Raw genomic sequence first — 22,424 nt, 5'->3', positions numbered from 1 at the left:
ACTTAGATGCCTAGACAGAAAAGGAATCCATCAAATATCATAAATAACCAAGGTAGCGAAGTACCTCAGAAAGAAAATTTAAAAAATATCCAGAAAACAAACTTAACAACATGGAAATATGTGACTTAAGTTCTGAAAAAAATCTCAACAAAATGCAAGAAAATACAGATATGCAGTTTAATGAGCTCAGAAAACAAATCAATGAACAAAACAAGTACTTTACCAAAGAAGTCAAAACTTTAAAATACAAGCAAGCAAAAATTCTGGAGATGAATAACTCAATAAAAGAGATAAAAATGAACTATTGAGCATGGAAATACAGCAGACCAAATGGAAGAAAGACTTAGTAATACTGAAGATAGAAACCTACAAATGATGCTGAGGGAAGAAGAGAGAGACTTAAGCATAAAAATACTTAAAAGAACTCTACAATAACTATCTGACTCCACCAAAAGAGCAATATAATAATAATAGACACACCAGAAGAAAAAGAGAGGGAGAAAGGAATGGAGAGTCTATTCAAATAGTTGATGAGAACATCCCAAACCTATGGAAAGAGCTAGATCCTCAAATCCAAGAAACAAGCAGAATATCTAATTACCTCAATCCAAAAAGACCTTCTCCAAGGTTCACTGTTTTAAAACTGTCAAAAATTAATGACAAAGAAAGAATTCTAAGGCAGTTGGGAAAAAGAAGAAAGTAACCTATAAAGGAACATTAGGTTATTATCGGACTTCTCAGCAGAAATTCTACAAGCTATAAAAGAACGGAACCCTGCTGAAATAAATCTTGCTCTGTGGGGTGGTCCCCTACATAGCTGATCCTCCAAGGTAGTCAAAGGCCAGTGGTCAGTAGACATAGCCAGTCCTTGCAGCTGATTAGCCTGAATAAATCTCTCCCATTGACATGCCAAAAGCAATCAAGACTCAATTACAACAGAAGGGTGTACAGTACACACATGGGGTGCACCTCGAGGGCCCAGCTGGGGTAATCAGGGAGGCTGTGCCACTGGATCCTATAGGACACACAATAATAGGCCACCCTGGGAAGCCTAGGAGACAGAACAACTCTACCTACTACATAGAAACAATCACAGGGAAGCAGCCAAAATGAGGAGACAAAGAAACATGTCTCAAATGAAAGAAAAGAACAAAACTCCAGGAAAAGAACTAAACAAAATGGAGGTAAGCAATCAATCAGATGCAGAGTTCAAAACACTGGTTATAAGGATGCTCAAGGAACTTAGTGAGAACTTCAAGGAATTTAAGGAGAACTCCAAGGAACTTAGTGAGAACATCAACAACATGAAAAAGAAGCAAACCATCAATTTGGAATATAAGGAAGCAAAAAACACACATTCAGAACAGGAAAAAAAAAAAAAAGGATAGCCTTAGGAGCCTCTAGGACATTTGCATCATGGGAGTACCAGAGGAGAAGAGAGAGAACAAGAAATTGAAAACTTATTTGAAACAACAATGACAGAAAACTTCCATAACTTGGTGAAGAAAACAGACATACAAGTCCAGGAAGCACAGAGTCCCAAACAAGATGAACCCAAAGAGGTCCACACCAAGACACATCATCATCAAAATGCCAAAAGTTAAATACAAAGAGAGAATCTTAAAAGCAGCAAGGGAAAAGCAGTTTGTTACCTACAAAGGAGCTCCCATAAGACTGTCAGCTGATTTCTCAAAAGAAAATTTGCAGGCAAATAAAAATGACAATACAACATATTGTAACTTCTGGGGTATAGCAAAAACAGTAATAAGGGAAGTTTATATCATTACAGGCCTATCTCAAGAAATAATAAGAATCTCAAGTAAACAACCTAACATTACATTTTAAAGAATTAGAAAACAAAGAACAAAAGCAACTCAGCAGAAGGAGGGAAATAATAAAAATTAGAGCAGAATTGAATGAAAGAGAACAAAAAGACTTTACAAAAAATTAATTCAACAAAAAGCTGGTTCTTTGAAAGCTTAATAAAATTGACAAACCCCTGGTTAGAATCATTAAGGAAAAAAGAGAAAAGACTCATACACAAAATCAGAAATGAAACAGAAGTTATCACTGACATCACTGATATATAAAGGATCATACTATAACACTATGAACGACTACATGCCACCAAATTCAATAACCTTGAAGAAATGGATAAGTTCCTAGAAATATATAACCTTCCTAGACTGAATCATGAAGAATTGGAAAATCTAAATAGACTGATCAACAGTGAGAACATTGAAACAACCATCAAAAACCTCCCCCAAAATAAAAGTCCAGGACCAGATGGCTTCTCTAGTGAATTCTACCAAATATTCAAAGAAAGTTTGGTATCTGTCCTTCTCAAACTCTTCCAAAAAATTGAAGAAGAGGCACTACTTCCTAATACATTTTATAAGGCCAACATAACCCTAATACCAAAACCTGGCAAGGATAACATAATATGTGTGTGTGTGTGTGTGTGTGTGTGTGTTTGTGTGTGTATCAGTATCTCTGATGAATACAGATGCAAAAATCCTAAACAAAATACCAACACATTGAATACAACAATACATTAAAAAATTATAACACATCATGATTAAGTGGGGTTCAGTCCAGGGGTACAAGAAGGATTCAAAATAGGCAAATCCATCAATGTAATATACCACATTAACAAAATAAAGGACAAAAAAAAATCATATGATCTTATCAACAGATGCAGAAAAAGCATCTGATTAGATACAGTATCCATTATTATTAAAACACTCAAAAAAATGGGTATAGAAGGAAAGTACCCCAACATAATAAAGGCCATCTATGACAAACCCTCTGCCAGTATCATATTCAATGGTGAAAAACTGAAAGCTTTTCCTCTAAAATCAGGAACAAGACGAGGATGCCCACTCTTACCCTTCTCATTCAACATAATTCTGAAGTCCTTGCTAGAGCAATCAGGCAAGGAAAAGAAATAAATGGCATCCAAATTGGAAATGAAGAAATAAAAGTGTCACTTTTTATAGATGACACGATTCTGTATCTAGAAAACCCTAAAGACTCCACCAAAAACTATTAGAAACAATAAACAAATATAGTAAAGTTATATGATACAAAAATCAATGTACAAAAATCCACTGCTTTCTTGTATACTAACAATGAAATTTCAGAAAAGTAAATAAAAAAACAATTCCTTTTGCAATTGCAACTGAAAGAATAAAATATGTAGAAATAAATTTAACAAAGAATGTGAAAGACCTATGTACTGAAAACTATAAAAGCATTATTAAGAGATTTAAAAAGACACAATAAAAAGGGGAGGATATTCCATGTTCATGGTTTAGAAGGATCAATGTAGTTAAAATGGCCATATTACCCAAAGCAATATACAGATTTAATGCAATCTCCATCAAAATCCCAATGTCATTTTTTAAAAGAAATAAAACAAAACAAAAAATCATCAAAATTGTATAGAACCACAAAAGACCCTGAATAGCCAAAGCAAACCTGAGAAAAGAGAGCAAAGCTGGAGGTATACACTACTTGACTTCAAGTTATACTATAGTACTAAGCTAATCAAAACAGCATGGTACTGGAGAAAAACAGACACACAGACCAATGGAATAGAATTGATATACCAGAAATAAAACCATATGTATAGGCAAATAATTTTTGACAAAGGAGCCAAAAACACACAATGGAGAAAAGAAAGCCTCTTCAATAAATGGTGCTGGGAAAATTGGAAAACTACCTGCAAAAGAATAAAACTAGGTTATAGTTTGTCCCCTTGTACAAAAATTAATTCCAAATGGATCAAAGACCTAAATATAAAATCTGAAACAATAAATTACATAGAAGAAAAGATTGGTATTAAGCTCATGGACCTTGGTCTTAGAGAAGATTTTATGAATTTGATCCCAAAGGCAATAGAAGTAAAGGCAAAAATAAATGAATGGCACTATATCAAACTAAAAAGTTTCTGCAAAGCAACAGAAACTGCCAACAAAACAAAAAGGCAACCTATTGAATGGGAGATATTTTCCAACAACAGCTCTCACAGGGGGTTAGTATACAAAACACATAAAGAACTCATACAATTCAACACCAAAAGAACCCAACAATCCAGTTAAAAAATGGGCAGAGGACATGAACAGACATTTCTCCCAAGAAGACATATAAACATCCAATAGATATATGAAAAGATATTCATCTTCACTAGCAATTAGGGAAATACAAATAAAAAACTACAGTGAGATACCATTTTATACCTGTTGGAATAGCTATTATCAACAAGACAGGTAATAACAAGTGTTGGAGAAATTGTGGAGAAAAAGAGACCCTCATTCACTGCTGGTGGGAGTGTAGACTGTACAGCTATTATGGAAAACAGTATAGCAGTTTCTCAAAAAATTAAGAATAAAGTTACCACATGACCAAGCAATCCCTAGTCTGAGTATCTACCTGAAAAACTCGAAAACGTGTATTCACAAAGATATTTGCACCCCTATGTTCACTGCAGTATTATTCATAGTGGCCAAGACATGGAGACAACCTAAGTGTCTTTGATAGAGGACTGGATAAAGAAGATGTGGTACATATATACTATGGAATACTACTCAGCCATAAGAAAAAATGAAATAATGTCATTTGCGACAAATGGATAGATCTTGAGAATATTATGCTAAGTGAAATAAGTCAGTCAGAAAAAGCTAAGAACCATAAGATTTGACTCATATGTGGGATATAAAACTGAAACTCATAGACACAGAAAACAGTATGGTGGTTACCAGAGGGAACTGGGTGGGGAAGTATTAAAGTGTAACGGGGGTCAGATATAGGTGGTGGAAGATGATTTGACTTTGGGTGGTGGGCACACAGTGCAATATACAGATCTTGTATCACAGAAACGTACTATATGATCTTATTAACCAATGTCACCCCAATAATTTTAATTAAAAAAAGCAACTACTCACAAAAGAAAAGCAAATATTTAAAAGTATTAAAAAAAATAAATAAGTAATCAAAGTGGAAAAAAATAAAAATATAACTTGAGGCTACAACAGAATAATCTAACTTGAAATAAAGCATAATTGCCCCTATGTGAATCAATCTTGTGCTTGGGAAAACTTGGCAGGGAATGGGTGTGAATGTTCACGACTTTGATATTTCTGAGGAATAAAACTAGTGTGACTGTCTGGCATGAGATGAGTGTTTAGAATAGAACCATCAACAAATGGTACAATGATCCCCGAAGCTAAGGACAGAATGAGACAGAAGAGCATAGAACAAGACAGAAAGAAATATGGGGGCCAAACCAGTACATGAAATACCCACAATTGAAAACTTCATCAGGAGTATTTTTAGAATGAGAAAGGAGAAATAGATTCCAAAGTGAATTTAGGGAAAAGTTTTCCTCTGATGAAGTATTTCTGAAGAATATATAGCTATCCAGAATAATGGGGCCAGAGTTTTTCTTCTGCTAGCCAGTGAAGAGACTCTTTTCTTCTTCCAGTAGAATAGCTAACTGTTTGCCAGTAAATATGCTGATTTAGCTACCTGATGGTTTGTAGTTGGTTGAGGCCAGAAGAAGATATTGCAAGAAACTGATTTTCCTGAGAATGTGTGGAGAAACCACAGAAAAAGCCAAGGAAGTTTAAGAAGCTTCTTACATTATGCTGGAAGCAGTGGGTTGGAGTCACAACCCAAAGAAAAGCTAATTTTAAGTAAATTCACTGCATTCATTGAATTAAGAAACACTTGTAGATACAAAGGTTATTTAAACTGGAAACAGAAAATGGTCATCACAACAATCTCACAGTTATAGCTACCTTCAAGAGTTTGAAGAAATAAATATTGATTTTTCAGATTTGAGGCTGGAGAAAATCAGTTTATTAATAATAGTCTACCTACTAGCTATCCATTCAATCTGTAAGTCTTCATTTCGGATGTGAACAAAAAGGGGCCACATATTAAACCTGACAAGCTCAGGGAAGGCCTGCGTGGCGGCCTTACAGACTCAGAGACCTGAAATGACCACAAAGGATGGTCTGAAATGAAAGCTTTTTAACTGAAACCAGTTTATGGTGGGTAATCATTTTCACCTTAACGAATCTCTCTGTTGTCTTTTTGTATCTGTGATAACGTACCCTTGGAATGTCAAAGTAATTTCCTTTTTCTAGACCCCTCAAAGCACGGGCACCACTCTGCGCTCTGTGGAGGCCACAAATCCCCTCAATGTTAGTGAGTTAACTGTTGACTGTTAACTATCCTATACCCATCTATGTTAAAGAAGTACGTACGTGTCTATCGTTTTACTTTTTATCTAATCCCAGGGGTTTCCTCCACTTTGCTTTCTCCCACTCCCCCTAATCTACCACCAGTGGATTTTATGTAACCCACTTATTGTCTTCTGTTTTGATTGTAATGTATAAAATAAGGTGCAAACCAGCCATTCTCTGGAGCATTTTCTCAATCCACCGAGATTTTGCTTCCCGGCACTTGTCATCAGTTTGGCTCAAATAAACTCACACACATTCTTTACAGGTTTGAATGTTGTTTACGTTGACACATACAACATCACAAAAATTTTACATGAAAGAGGGGTATGGTGGATCAAATAGCCCTTCAATTCATTATTAAAAATGAATTCTTTTTATGTAAATATGATATTATTTATAGGCTTAGAACAAGACATTGTACAAGAAAATATTCAAAATTAGAAAGTTAAAATACCTGCACATAAAAAATAATTAGCAAAATATTAGTAACAGGAGATGGTAAAATATTTGTGTTGAATGACTTCTAGAAGGAATAATATAGGATTACAAAAGAGGTAAAGATTGCTGTTAAGAGTGGGTCGAGGAAAAAGGGAGTTTGAACTAGATTATAAAAAAATAGATAGTGTTTATGTAAGTAAAGATGATATAATATTGTGAACAAGCAGAGAACACTGTGAACAAAGAATTAAGACAGGAGGTATAAAAAGAGAGTTAGCAGATTTTGTTTAGCCACAGACATTGTTAACAGAAGGGAAGAGATATAAGGCAGGAATGCAAATAAAAAAATGACAATGAACTAATTGTATATATAGTCTAATTTTGGATGATGAAGTTGGTCTCATAAAGTCCTTCTAAGAGTGGCTGAGGGTAAGAATTGATATAAGGCTTGAGAACATAGTAACATTCATCCATCTATCTGACAACCCTTTATTAAATTCCTATTATATACCAGGAACTTTTGTGCTCTAAAAATTGGGGATATAATAATGAAAAAGACAGACTTATTTTCATGGATCTTACATTTTGGAGGTGGAAGACAGACAACAAACAAACAAATGTGTAAAATAAGATATTATAGATAGCATTAAATGTCATGAAGGAAAATCAAGTAATAGGATAGAAAGTGATGGATATAAGGTCAGTTAGAGAAGTCCTCTCAGGAAGCAACATTTCAGCTGACACCTGAGAAATGAGAAGAGAGCAGCAATGGGAGGGGATGAAGGAAAGTCTAGAAAGAAGGAACAGAATGCACAAAGGGCTAGACTTCTTTCAGGATCAAAATCATAAGACATGACTAATTATCTGTGATGCTTATTTTCATTTAAAACTCAGAACAATAGAGAAGCCTATTTAAACTTAGAGGCAAAGTGTGAAATTTGCAGTAATTACCTTATATCCCTCTGTTCCAGGCTCTCCTCGCTCTCCCTGTTCCCCCATTGGACCCTACAGAGACCACATGCAAAAACAATCAATTTCACAGCTGGATCTAAAAATTTGTAAATACAGATGATACTGTTAGTGTGGAGGTTTTTTTCCTAAAAATATGAAACCAAATGTATAATAAATTCATTAAGTTCCATTAAATAATTTCAAAGGATTGAATCTCAGTGACACCAAGAACATCATAAGCATTGCATTATTTAAAGAGATGCTCATGATTCTGCTAGGAAAAATATTAAAGAAATAAAAAAAAATTAAATATAAATTTTCAGAAATGTTGATGGAAGGAAACTTGACTTTGGGTGGTGAACACACAATATAATATACAGATGATATATTATAGAATTGAACACCTGAAACCTATATAATTTTATTAACCAATGTTACCCCAATAAATTCAATAAAAAATTTAAAAAACTATTCTTCAAATAGCATTTAAATTATATAAATAGAATTAGACTATAAAAAATATAAGTATTCAGATGAATTAAGTATGTTACCCATGATATCAAAATTACTTGCATTCTTACTTAATGTTAAGATGATTGAAAAAGATTTAAGCAGGACCTCTCAGCCATTTAATTTCACTAATTAGAAAAAATTACATTTAACAATCTTTTAAAAGTATCTAATAGCTAATTCTACTTACTCTTCTTAATCATGAATTCAATTGTTTATTCTCTAATCTGTGAAATTTTGAAATTTTAAGACATAAATTAACCTAATAAACACGGTACTTACTAATTTTAATCCTTAAGGTAAAAACTAATCTAATAAACTCACACTTCTAACTTTTCTAAACATTTATAATATAACATTCTTGATATGATAAGCTGTTCAAGTGATCTAGTCTAAAATGCACTTGAAAAAAATCAATGATCACATACCAGGACCTACTTTCTGAAAAGAAACTCAGATTGAAATTAGTTGGGAAAATTATAAATTTTATTATAAACCATTAATTGACAATTTTTAACTTATTTCTTTGTGAATAATAAAGATAATAGACATATGTAAAAACAATGACCTCTGACTCTGTTTTAATTATTTAGAATAGCTTAAGTTGCCCACCTGTCCCATGTCCACTAGTTAAAATCACCATTGTTATGTTAGGCTTTTAATATATTCATTAAATTTCAGTGACATTCTTTGATCCTGGTATACCTGAATTGGGTGAAAAGAAGTACTACTATACTCCATTTGCCCATATTTTTCCATTTGCTTTTAAACTCTTGCATTATTTTTCCCTCAGAGGTTTAGAGAGCCTAGAACATTTTAAATAAAAAATCTTATATATTTTTAAAGATAAGTTTGTCTCTAGGGACATAAGATGGCTTGATTTAATCAGAAAATTCTAGAATCTTTCCTGTCTATTTCTACATCAATATATAACTTTCAACCACCTCCAAAGAGCCAGTTTAGAATACCAGGAGAGAATACACATTGTCATCCTTGTGCTTTAGGATTCTTTTATCCTATATGATATCATGTGAAAAATTATATTTATTTTTGTCAACTAAGCATTCTTATTTTACTCATTAAATTTTCTATAGTAGCTTCTTTCCAAAAGTCGAGGTTATAGTTAGCCCTTAAAATGCTTAATTAAGAGATTGTAAATCAGACTCTCTAAAAAGTATTAGTTCTAATAATTGGTTAGCTAAGTCTTGAAATTATTTGCTGTGTGTAAACTACTATAAAAAAGGGTACAAATCAGATTTTAAAAAATACTTCAGAAATAAATCTGAATTTCATGATTAAAAAAATACCTGCCTTAAAATGTCTACAGTATGAAATTTTAAAATAATCTCTATAAAAGGTGTTATCACGCATTTAATGCTGACAGTTAGATATAACTATCATATATATGAAACTTAGATATATTGTGCTAAGGATCTTGATGTAGATTTAATAGCTTTCATATTTAGATTATGTGACTACAAATACTGCTCTTCTATAAAGTCATGTTATAAAACTAACTCTTTGAAGTGATATGATTGATATTGTGAATCTATTACAGTAATTGCATTTTATCTTGAGACATCAAAATAATTTTAGAAAAAGACCTACTGGTTCACCTCGGGGCCCAGGTGGTCCCAAGACTGTGTTATCTTCTCCAGGATAACCCTATAATGAAGATAATGATTTATAAAACAACAAGTCAATAATATAACCTGTAAAATATACAGCCTATTATTTTCTAATGTGTTATGAAATACACGGTCTGGTTTTATCTTTTTAAATAGAAAACTTTTACCTACAAAGCTTAGTGTATGACATTTTATACACAGTGGTCATTCATATGACGTTCTCCTCAGAAGTGTCAATCTGCTTTAATTACATAAAAAGCAGCTGAAGAATGTTCTCAGTGTCAGGTTTCCAATGATGTTACAAATCAAGTGGAGTACTGTTGTAATTATCCTTAACTCATAAAACATTTTACTATGAATGTACTATGGTCAGTTGCTTAATCTAAAGTCTCCCAATGTCCTTCAATACTTAATTTTACTTTTACAGAGTTTTGTAGATTGCCAAATACTTTAACATATATTGTTTCACCTCAACATTTTCATGATTTATTGAAATTTTCACCTCTTATTATTTTTCTTTTAGAATTTGCAATATTTCCAAAATTGAAAAGAGCTTCTTTTATTCTTTGAAACTGTTTCCATGCATAGTTTCAGAAAGAACACATGAATTTAACTTTAGGATTAAAACATCAATACACACACACACACCTTTTCTCCTTTAGGTCCCGGCAACCCAGAAAGTCCTGGTTGACCTTGATGGCCCTAACAAAAGGACAAGTGAGTAGACATTCTCGATATCATCTGTACATACTTTACCTAATGCCACCAGGGCCATGCCATTAGCTATTGCACTATTTTGAAAGAAAAATAGGATTCACTTGATAGGGGGATGACTAAATATGTTTAAAAAGTTTATCAGAAAAATTTCATCTTAATTTCCATATTTGGGATAATATATTTATATAAATGTTTTCATGCACATATACACTTTATTTCCAATTAGAATTGCTTACTCTGTATCCTGGAATTCCTGCTTCTCCATTGGGTCCCACTAATCCTAAATGTCCCTAAAATCAAAGTAAATATTAAGAGAGAAAAAAGGCACTTGTTTTAATCATTAAACTTGTATCCTATTATTTAAATTTTAGATTTCTCAGGGTACAAAATTATACTTAGAAAATAGGAGAACAAAAATTAACACCGCAACTTTTGCCTTATTCTTCTGAGCCACACAAGTCCCACAAAAAAAAGTCTCTTTGGTTTACTTCAGATGTAAACATCCTTAATCATATTAAGAGAAATGCTTTCAGTTGTCAGTATCCTGCAGGTTTCCAGCAAAATTCTGGAAATGTAGTTTGTATCTGTCCAATGTCAGTAGGTGTGCACCAATGAATATTAGAGTGAAACATGAGAGTTTTTGATACTGCCACCATGGGATCAGGGGACCTCCATACTCACTGAGAGTTTCAAATGTTTTGATGAACAGTTTTGCTCTGGTCAAAGTTGTCAAAATAAAAATGGTTAAAACCGTGTGTGCAATAATCACCCTATGATTCCTCTTATTGTTAATATTTAACAGATGAGTAAACCACATAAATTAAAGGCTAATCAGTAAATGACTTAAATACTGAAAAAAATGGTTTAGACAATTTAAACAAAGCCAAAAAAATGATCCTAAAATTGTCCTACTTTTCATAATATAAAAATGTTTCCACATCAACTCTCCTATTTGAATCTCAAAATAAATAGGAGATCAGTAAATCAAGGCACAGAAGGGTATGTGACTAGCCAAATATTACACTAAATAGAAATTCTAATCAATGTAATAAGACAGGAAAATAAATAAAGGAGGTGATATGAATATTTACCTAAAGAACCCATGAGAATCACCTAAATTAATTGAAATGAATATAAAGTCGAAATATAAAAATAAATAGATTTCTTACATAGCACCAATATGATGCAATGGAAAAAGGATTACATTAAAAATAATAAAACCCATATGAAACTAACAATAAATCTAACAAGAAAGGTGTAAAAACAGAAATAAAGGAAACAACAAAACTTTATTGAAGGATATATAAGAAGACATGAGTAACAGAAAGACGTATGGTGTTTTTCTATTGAAAGAGTCAATAATAAAGGAATTTGAGCTGATTCTATGGTTTACATGAAAGAGGAAATCATAGTTAAGGGCCCAACTTTTCAGAAAAATGAATTATGGAGTATTTGCCCTAACATATCTCAAAAGATACTGTAATAGTATAATAATTTAAATAAGGTGGTATTGATTCCCCCCATAATGAATGGTTGAGAGAAGAAAAGCAGACCAATGACTATTTGAGAGTTTAGTTTATGGGGTACGGGTAGCATTTCAGAAAAGTGAGAAATTGACTGCTTGTTTATTAAATGGTGTTGAGATTACTAGCTATCGATTTGAACAAAAGAAAATTAGTCCTTCACAATTAATATCACAGCAAAAATAAACTCCACATGCTTTAAAGAGTTAAGGGTAAAAAATAAAGCTATAAAAGTATTACAAGAAGGATATGGAAGAATATTTTTATATATTTTAGGTAGGAAAGGCATTTCTAACAAATGAAATAAAACCTAGAACTGTATAGGAAAAGACTGACAAATTGGGCTATGTGATAATTAAAACCTACACAGCAAAAGATATCATAGATAATATTAAAAGATAAATTACAGAAAGAGAAATATATTTGTAATATATTTTGCATCCTATTTAATAAAATAGAATATCTAAAATATACAAGGAGTTATTGCAAATCAGTAAGAAAAAGACAGCAATAGAAAAACATGTGCAGTGATTATGAATAGGCAACTTCAAGAGAATAAAAATACAAATTACTTAGCTGCAATCAGGGAAATGTAAATAGAAAAAAAAATACTCTATTCATCAAATTGTCAAACCTTAAAAGGATCAGTCTGAAGTATTGGTGATAAAAGTGTAAATTTGGAGAAACCTCTCAGGAAGGCAGTTTGGGACTGTGTCAAAAATTTTAAGTGAATATTCTTTATTGAGAAAAATCAAAATAGAAGCGTACTTAAAAGGAATACTCTTTGGTCCTGGCCAGTTTTGCTCAGTGGTTAGAGCATTGGCCTGTGGTCTAGAGAGACCTGGGTTCAGTTCCTGATAAGGGCGCGTACCTCGGTTGCAGTTTGTCTCTGGTCCTGGTTGGTCGTGCGGGTGGCAGCCACTCGATGTGTCCCTTTCATGTTGATGTTTCTCTCTCTTCCTCTCTCTCCTTCCCACTCTGTCTGAACAAAAAATGTCCTTGGGTGAGGATAAAAAAAAATAAATAAACAAATAAAAAATAGAGCAAAACTCTTTGGATAAATTAACTCTTATACTCATCAAAAGTTAATCCAATTATATGGTTATTTTGAATGTATGATTCGAAGACAGAAAAATATTAGTAATTCAAACAAAAGGAAGTAGAAAAGACTTGGAATAGTTAGATGGCAATAAGGGACGGAATACTTAAAATGAGTCTGAGGCAAACCTTCTTCAAAGAGATGAATTATGCAATGTTTTCCAGAAGGCCTTGCTGAAAAGTCTAGCATTTGGGACATTGAAATGGAGAGTAGTAAATACACATCCATTTTGTAAATAAGTTTACAAAACAGTGAAAAGACTAAATTGGATATTCTCTTAAGTATTTTGCGTCTCTCATGCTGTGACTTTCTGAACAGGCCCCAATATATTAGCAATATAACTGTGCTATTACAGCTTCAGAATTATCATGCTGCCCTTGTTTCCAACATCATATAAAGTTCATGCAAAAGATTAAATATTATTAGACATTATGAAGATTTATCACAGTGGTTAGAAAAATTATCTCAAGATAAGCACATAGAGTCCAAGCATATAAAGAAAACCCATTTTCAAGTAAACCTAATTTTCAAAGCAATTTGTCAGCTGTGACAGCAGAGTTTTATATAGATGTTAAACCCTGATTTTAAGTGCAAGGCATATAAACTTTCCTACTTAGGTTTAAGAGTTATAATCTGATATTTTTAAACCTCATTTCATATTTTATTTCCATTTTAAGTTTTTTCTCCTTTCCTTTTTCATGTCCAGAAACCACTAAGCCATTTAAGTACTGTGGAATGCTTACAATTCTCCACATCCCAAGGAGGTAGATTATTTTCAATGGAACTATTGCTTTTTCTGTAAAATTAATCAAGAAACGAAGCTTTAAGGACATGGATACATTTCTTTTCCATCCACAGTGAACTTAGTTCTGGAAACAAATCAAATACTAACCACAGCACCTCTGGTTCCTCTGGCGCCCTTAGGACCACTTTCCCCAATTTGTCCGGGAGCGCCTCTGCTTCCAATTTCTCCCGCAGGCCCTATTTGTCCTTTATCACCCTGTGGATGTCATTAATAAGAGAAAAAAGTAAGGAAAAACAAATTTATACTTAGATTAATTAATTATGTCATATACCTGAATGACTCCAGATGATATTTTGTAAGCAAAATTCTATAAATACTAACTGCTTTAACTTAATAGCAATACAGACCGCCACTGATGATAATAACATATCATCACCACATAGGTTATCTTAAAAATATAATTAAAAGTAATTTTGGAAAAAAGAATTAAAAAATTATTTTGGACAAATGGGAGATCGGGTGCTCATGCTGAGTTACAAATAACCAAGTTTTTTATTTTGAAATTTGGGTATGTATGAGTGTAAGTACGCATGTATGAATGCACATATAATGTATACATATATTTATTATACTCATGAGAAGATATAGGTCCTTTTGAGAACCCTTTTTCTACTGAGAACTTGAATACCACAAAGATCTGTTGAATGCTACAAGCTTTAGGGTGCAGTTCTGTACAGTATATTCAGGATCATCACTCACTGGTTTGGAGTTTGCCTTTAAAAATTTGTAACAGTTTCATATCATTTTACATTCTCCTAAAAACTAGTTATCTTTTGTTTTCCATTAGGCTGACTGATCATTCTCTAGCACCAAAATATAGCTGCCCTTAAACAACATTAAGTGATATAATTCATTTTCTGAACATGGGAACCACTTTGTACTATTATTGATATTCAAGTACACAAAATGAAAAACTAAGCTGCAATTATAGTCCCTGAGAAAATTTTTAGTATTCATAATAATTCACAGGCTTTCTAAAGGGTGCAGATTGTTCTAAAAACCTGCACTGTCCCATTTCTAACGTTGATTTTAGGCATAAAATTATGTATGCTGAAAAGAGGCTTTAATATTCATGAGAAAGAATGGCAACTAAAATTCACCTCATTTATTTCTCTTTATCTTTTATTATTCTTATACTGCTCCCCAGTTATAAGGAAGATGAATTAGGTGTAGATTAGCAGAAATTATAGAATTGTACTTTGGAAACTAGAATATTATGTGATTTGAAATTAATTATAGTAAAAATATTCAGAACTGATCTAGTACAATGGAAAAATGAATAAATTACTGATCCCATACAAAGATGAATTTTTAATTATGATATACTAAAATTTTATAAATATGTCACTTTTTAAATAAAATATAAAGGGAAAAAACAAAACATTCTTGATTTGTATTTCTTAGTTAATACATAGAAAAATTAAACCAATTATTAACCATTTAAATTAAAAAACACATTAATAATCCATAAATAATTCCTATCATATTTCTTTCTCTTAAACATTTTACTGAAATTGTTACTAAATAGCCAAATGGTATAGTATTTTCCTTTTCTCTCTTTCTGGCTTGTGATCTACTAAAGAATTTTTGGCAAACAGGAGAAGGAAAGGCAAAGATCTTTTTAGAAACTACGAGGTGGAAAGTTTGCCTTCAAATAATTAAGGTGATAAGTACTTTTAAGATTAATTAAATATTAATTTATACAAATGTTCCTTTAAATTTATAGTCTTTATTACTTTATATGGAGTGCAAATAAAAACACCCACAGCATTTTATGGGGCTCTGGCACATCAGAAGAAAGAAAACCAGCAAAAATGATGTAAAAAAAAAAATTACCTTTTTTCCTGGATGACCTCTTTGTCCCGGAATTCCCACAATTCCTTCAGGTCCCTAAATATTCCATATAAAAAAGTAAATAAATTGTTAAAGAAAGTACTAGATGGAATATTTAAATACTTATATTACATAATCACTGAATTGAAGACTAAGTAAAAATGAGTGACTTCTCCACAATATTATGTTTGTATAATTATTTAAGAAGAGGTCATGATGACTTAGAGACACAGCTGTTACTAGTGAGCGAAATACACACATACAGACTGGCCAAGATAGACAGAATTTAACAGTTATTTATTTATTCGAGGAAAAGAACTACTTGGTTTTAGTATACCTATTTTGATTAGCAAGAATATAATTAAAGTAAATCCAAATCCACCCATGTCAGCATTTCTATGAGGAACTGTGAGTTCAAATCTTGTAGAATGTTTGGGTTACAAAGTATGTCTAATAATGGACAAGGAGAATTCAAAATTTCATTGGAGTAGAGGATTAAAGAGATATTCTTTGATCCGTGGGGTGAAAAGAGAGGAGAATACATGTAGGAAAAGGAGTCATATTAAACTTTAAAACAATATTTTCATTTCAATCTACTTTGTTTAGACAAAAGTAGATTAAAAGTTCAACATACACTCTTATGCTTAGTAAAAAGTAAATAAAACATTTTAGATGTCATGTGAATTTGCAGGTCAACAATGATTAGTCTTAAACGAGACCCACAGTAAGCCAGGTTGCAAGTCCTAAAATGGCTAGTAATTAATCACAGCATTCCTTGCATCAGTTGGAAATGAAAATGGAAATCTCAAACTTGTGTCCCAAAGCTTGGCAAACTGCAAAAATGATGTAGACAAGAAATAAATTGTGGTTTACCACTGTGCTATGTAGGCTCTTGATAAATATTTGTTGAACGAATAAACAGATACCTAAGGAAATGACTCATGCCCTTGCTCTTGAACAAATGCTCTTCTAGCCTCAGAAAGTCACTAAATTTAGAGGCAAGAGCAGTTAAGTTCTATTGCTGTAGTTCTAGCTGCATCAAGAGGTTGAAATTATAGTTGCACTAACCCGAGACTTCTTTGTAGCAACACAAACTCTTAAAATGAGGCTGATTCACTGTCGCAGAAGTGAATGGTGTGAGCTTTTAAAAATCAGACTGCTTTAGTTTCATATTCTGGCTCTGTTACCTAACAGCTATTTGACTACAGGTAGATTATTTAACGTCTAAAGGCCTCAGTTTTTTTTATATAACATGGTATAATACTACTTCTTCAAAGGGTTACTAAGATTAAATGAGATGATGCATGTAAAGCTCAAAAAGGACTAGACTTGACACTGAAGAGCTCAGTAATGATCTACTCAGAAACTTTTGCACACATTTAAAGAATTCATTATGTGTGAGAAAAGAGGTTGCCTGTATTCTGTATTGCATGTTCTTCTGTCATTATTATCAGAAAGGTCTCCCCTGGTTCTTTTGTTTACATTAAAAAAATCTCATACAACTCAATAAAGGGGAGACAAATAATCCAATTAAATTGAGCAGAGGAACTAAATAGACACCTCTCCAAACAGGACATACAAATGGCCAAGAGACATATGAAAAAATGTTCAATGTCACTAATCATCAGAGAGATGCAAATTAAAACAACTATGAGGTATCACCTCACACCTGCTAGAATGGCTACCATCAACAAATTATCAAACAACAAGTGCTGGTGAGGGTGTGGAGAAAAGGGGACTCTAGTACACTGCTGGTGGGAATGCAGACTGGTGCAGCCACTGTGGAAAACAATATGGTGTTTCCTCAAAAAATTAAAAATTGAATTGCCATTTGATCCAGTGATCCCACTTCTAGGAACATATTCTAAGAAGACTGAAACACCAAAACAGAAAGAATTTATGTAATGTCCATCAATAGATGAGTGGATAAAAAAGCTGTGGTACATATACACAATGGAATACTATGCAGCTGTAAGAAAGTAAGATCTCTTATCCTTTGAGACAACATGGAGGGACCTGGAGAGTATTATCCTAAGCGAAACAAGCCAATCAGAGAAAGACAAATATCACATGATCTCACTTATTTGTAGAATATAATGAACAAAAAAGGCTGATGAACAAAATAGACCCAGAGACATGGTAGTAGGGTACAGACTGACAAACCTCAGAAGAGGGGGATGAGGGGGAGGGAAGAGATAAACCAAAGAACTTATATGCATGTATGCGCAACCAATGGACATGGACAACGATGCTGGGGAGTGAGGGTTGGGGGTGGGGTGAGATCAGGAAGAGGGTGTCATTAGAGGAAAAAGGAGAAACATCTATAACAAAAATAAATTAATAAAAAAAAGTTTTAAAAATATCTTCAAAGACGGACTTTTTTTTCTTCTTCTTCTTTTTTTTTTTGGAGGGGTTATTAAATTTCCACTGATATTAGGCTGGTTTATTTTAGTGCCTGTTCTGAAATACATAAGTACTATTTTGCTACAAAATGTTGCCTTTTAAAAGTTAACATGACTGTAACCCACTGGTGTATTTAGAGGTTTGCAGGACAGACTGGAAAAACAGCATTTTCTACAATGTGCATGTTTTAATAGATTTCTTCAATAATTACATAAATGAGAATGCTTTTATATAAATATCACATTGAAAGAAGTTAATGTTCAGCCTACTTATAAAAATAGAGGAAGGAGTTGAGATTTCCTATTGGTTATTTAAAACTTTGTATGAATAGCTATGTTGTCTCAGAAGTAACATACCATATCCATTTTTAACTACTTTATTGAAATATAATTTATGTACCATATTATGAATCCATTTAAAGTATACAATTCAATCACTGTTAGTATATTCACAAAGTCCTGCAACCATCACCATGATCAATTTTAGAACATTTTATCACCCTCAAAAGAGGTCCTGTACCCATAAGTAGCCACTTTCCTTTTCCTCCCAATACCCCCAGCCCTAGGCAACCATTAATCCACTTTCTGTCTCTATACATTTGTCTATTTGGGACATTTCATGTGATATGTGGTCTTTTATCACTAGCTTCTTTCACTAGACATAACGTTTTCAAGGTTTATCAATGTTGTAGCATGTATAAATATATTATTCCTTTTTATGGCCAAATACTAGCCCACTGTATGGATATACTACATTTACAATAAATATTTATTAATTCATTAGTTGATAATCATTTGAGTTGTTTCCACTTTTTGTCTATCATAAATAATGCTGCTATAAATATTCATGTACAAGTTTTTACTTGAACCCTGTTTGCAATTCTCTTCGGTATATACTTCAGAGTAGTATTGCTGGGTCACACTGTAACTCCATGCTTAACATTTTGAGAAACTGCCAAACCAATTTACAAAGTGGTTGCATCATTTTACATCCCACCAGTGAAGTAAAAGAGTTCCAATTGCTTTACATCCTCATCAACACTTGTTATTTTCTGTTTTGTTTTTTTTAAAAAATAATCATTCTAGTGTATGTAAAGTGGTATCTCATTGTTGTTTTATTTACATAGTGAATATTGTTGAGCATTTTTTATGTGCTTATTGGTCAACTGTATATCTTTGGAGAAATATTTGTTTAAACACTTAGCTCATTTTTCAATTGGGTTATTTGTCATTTTATTATCATTATTATTATTATTATTATTATTATTATAAGGGTTCTTTATATATTCTGGATACAAATCCCTTTATATATATGATTTGCAAATATTTTATCCCATTTTATGGGACTCTTTTCATTGTTTTGGTGTTCTTCAAAACATAAGACTATTGATTTTAATGAAGTACAATATATCTATTTTTTTCTTTTGTCACTCGTACTTTTGGTGTTATCTAAGAAAAGTTTGCGTAACCCAAGGTCATGAGATTTATTCCCATGTTTTTTTCCAAGACATTTATAGTTATAGCTCTTACATTTAGCTCTGTGGCCCATTTTGAATTAATTTTTATGTGTAGTATAAGAAGGGGTCCAACTTTATTTTTTTGCATGTGAATATCCAGTTGTTTTGCAGTAACATTTGTCCAAAAGAGCATTCTTTCCCTCATTAAATTGTCTTGGTACATAACATGCGTTTGTAATTCGAATTTATTTTGTTCTATTTATTTCCTGGAATTTATTTTATCCCTTGAGACAGCCAATAACACTAGTGATTATTAAACAAAGTTTAGAACTTACAGAGTGATTTCCTTCAAAGACTATGTTCCTCTTCTGCTTGAAACCTTTCAATGGTATCTCACTACACTTTGAATAAAACCCAAACTTCTTACCATGGTTTAAAAAGTCCTTCATGATTTGTCTTATCTATTTCATCAAGCTCATCTTAAATAACTTTTTAGTATTTACTATGCAGCTGTAATAACTTCCTTTTAGTTTTACAAAAATACCCAGATCATTCTCACCTCCACATCTTAATCATTTTTATTCCATCACCTTTGAAGGATTTCCCAAAGTTTTTTGCATGTCTGGTTCCTTTCTGTTTTTCAGATCTCAACTTAATTTCCCCCTATCCAGAGAAGGCTTCTCTCACTGCCCTTGTGCAAATAGGTTTCTCCATCTTTAACTAATTGCCTTCCCTTCCTTTAACCTGTTATTCTTTTTCATCACCTGTTTATTTCCATCACTGCATTTATTACTGCCTGCAGTGATCTTGTCTATTGTTAGACTTCTCCACAATATTTAAATCTGAGATCAGGATCTTGCTAATCTTGTTCCCCTGAGTATTCTCAATGTTTAGCAGAGTTCTTGGTTCATGTGAGGTATTCATAAACTTGGTTGAATCAATGAATAAACAAATACATTTAATAGTGTCAAAATCTATAAGGCTAATGAAAAATTGGAAACATCTGAGCTAAAGCTTTAAAAAATTTTTTAAAGCCATAGAACCTTATCTTAAAAAAAAAAAAAAGCCTAAACAGAAACTAATATGCTAAATAAATATTGAAGGATTTTTTAGGGCTCAAGTAGAAATAGAAGGAACAGGAGCCCATTCAGCATCCTCCTTGACAAAATTATCATAGCTCCAACCCTTTATTATATGTAATGAGTAAACTGGGAAACTAAAGAATGGTTTGTTCAGCCATGCACAGCTCTTTAGTGGTAGAGCAGAGGTTTGAACAACTCTTGCACAGTGGTCATTGCAGGGTTCTTCCTATTTCTAAGTTGCTTTATGGCATAATTGTTCAAAACAAACAAGCCCAAGGCCAAAGTCATAAGAATCTTTCAGAAGTTAAAGATTTAGATTATCCTTCACTCCTTAATGACATTGACCTCATATTTCCAAACTGAGTATTTTTAGTGTTCCTAAGGAAACAGTCTCAACAACAAGAGTCATGTATACCTTACCATTCCTTTTTTTAAAAATATTTTTTTCTTTATTGATTTTAGAGAAAGAGGAAGGGAGAGAGAGAGAGAGACAGACAGACAGAAACATCAATGAGAGAGGACATTGATCGCCCACCTCCTCCATGCCCCTCACTGGGGAATTAGGCCCACAACCTGGGCATGTGCCCTGACCAGGATTCGAACCAGTGACCTCTTGATGCATGGGTTGATGCTCAACCTCTGAGCCACACCAGCCAGACTACCTTACCATTTTTTTTTTATAACGATTGACATTCCTCTTATCTTTCTGACTTCACTTTAAAGATCCTATTGAAAAAGCTTTTTAGAAAAGGGTGCCTTATTTTTTTTTTTTTGAATTTTTTTTCTTTATTGATTTTAGAGAGAGAAGAAGGGAGAGGGAGAGAGAGAGACAGAAACATCGATGAGACAGAACATCGATTGGCCGCCTCCTGCATGCCCCTCACTGGGGATTTGGCCCACAACCTGGCCATGTGCCCTGACCAGGAATCAAACCAGTGACCTCTTGATGCATGGGTTGATGCTCAACCACTGAGTCATACTGGCTGGGCAAGGGTGCCTTATTTTGTATCATCTTCTCTTAAGATACCCACCTCTATCTAATACCACACCACCTTAAACAGATAGGAAGATCACATTTCAATAAGTCCAAACAAGTTTTGTCCTAAAGGAATAAAATCTGACAATTTCACTTTTATACACTCAATTTTGGAATCCATAGCCTCACATCTGTCTATATCTTTGATACCACAGAAACAGATTTTTTTTCCCTTTTAGAAATGGATGACAGACCATAAGCCAGGCAGATGTTTCTTCTTTGATGCTTCCAAACTCTTTTCTCATACTGAGTTATGCATTTAGGCAACTGAACATTTAGCACAGAATTCAAGCATAAAATACACAGTTTATCTTCTGTTCAAAGAAGTCTACATCTTGGATTTGGGTATTTGTTACTGATGCTTTTGTTGCCTTATTTTCTAACCCAGATCTCATTTTCCAATCTTCTAGAAAGTAAGAAGAGTATCTCTGCTTAAAAAAATGTAATTTCTTTTTCTCACTTTCTTGTTTAATTTTTAAGAATTTAAGGTAGCATCTTTGTGACACTAAGGAAAAGCTTTCAAAAGTGTAAAAATAAATCCAACATCAGGCTGTCTGATTAAGCAATAGTTCCTTGGATCATAAAATTCTTTTGAAAAAATATGCCATGGTATTTTTACAGAGTTTATGAGCTGAAAGGCATTTAAAATTCCAAGGAGAACAACAAAAAGAATAAAAAAGAAACACACATGT

The 22,424-nt window shown here is 32.8% G+C and overlaps 1 protein-coding gene across 1 annotated transcript in view; it reads right to left on the bottom strand.

Moving 5' to 3' along the window:
- The window catches only part of COL24A1 (collagen type XXIV alpha 1 chain), a 339,879-nt gene that overhangs the window by 67,842 nt on the left and 249,613 nt on the right, over nt 1-22,424 (bottom strand). The window contains exons 39-44 of the mRNA XM_036256775.1: nt 15,759-15,812; nt 14,010-14,117; nt 10,732-10,785; nt 10,427-10,480; nt 9,759-9,815; nt 7,641-7,694 (exon numbers count right to left, since the gene is read on the bottom strand). Coding sequence (XP_036112668.1) covers nt 7,641-7,694; nt 9,759-9,815; nt 10,427-10,480; nt 10,732-10,785; nt 14,010-14,117; nt 15,759-15,812 — 381 coding nt within the window. The remainder of the gene's footprint in view (nt 1-7,640; nt 7,695-9,758; nt 9,816-10,426; nt 10,481-10,731; nt 10,786-14,009; nt 14,118-15,758; nt 15,813-22,424) is intronic.

The sequence above is a fragment of the Molossus molossus genome, unplaced genomic scaffold (assembly GCF_014108415.1).
Source record: "Molossus molossus isolate mMolMol1 unplaced genomic scaffold, mMolMol1.p scaffold_m16_p_12, whole genome shotgun sequence".
NCBI classification, from domain to species: Eukaryota; Metazoa; Chordata; class Mammalia; order Chiroptera; family Molossidae; genus Molossus; species Molossus molossus.
This window is presented reverse-complemented; position numbering and strand designations above follow the sequence as displayed.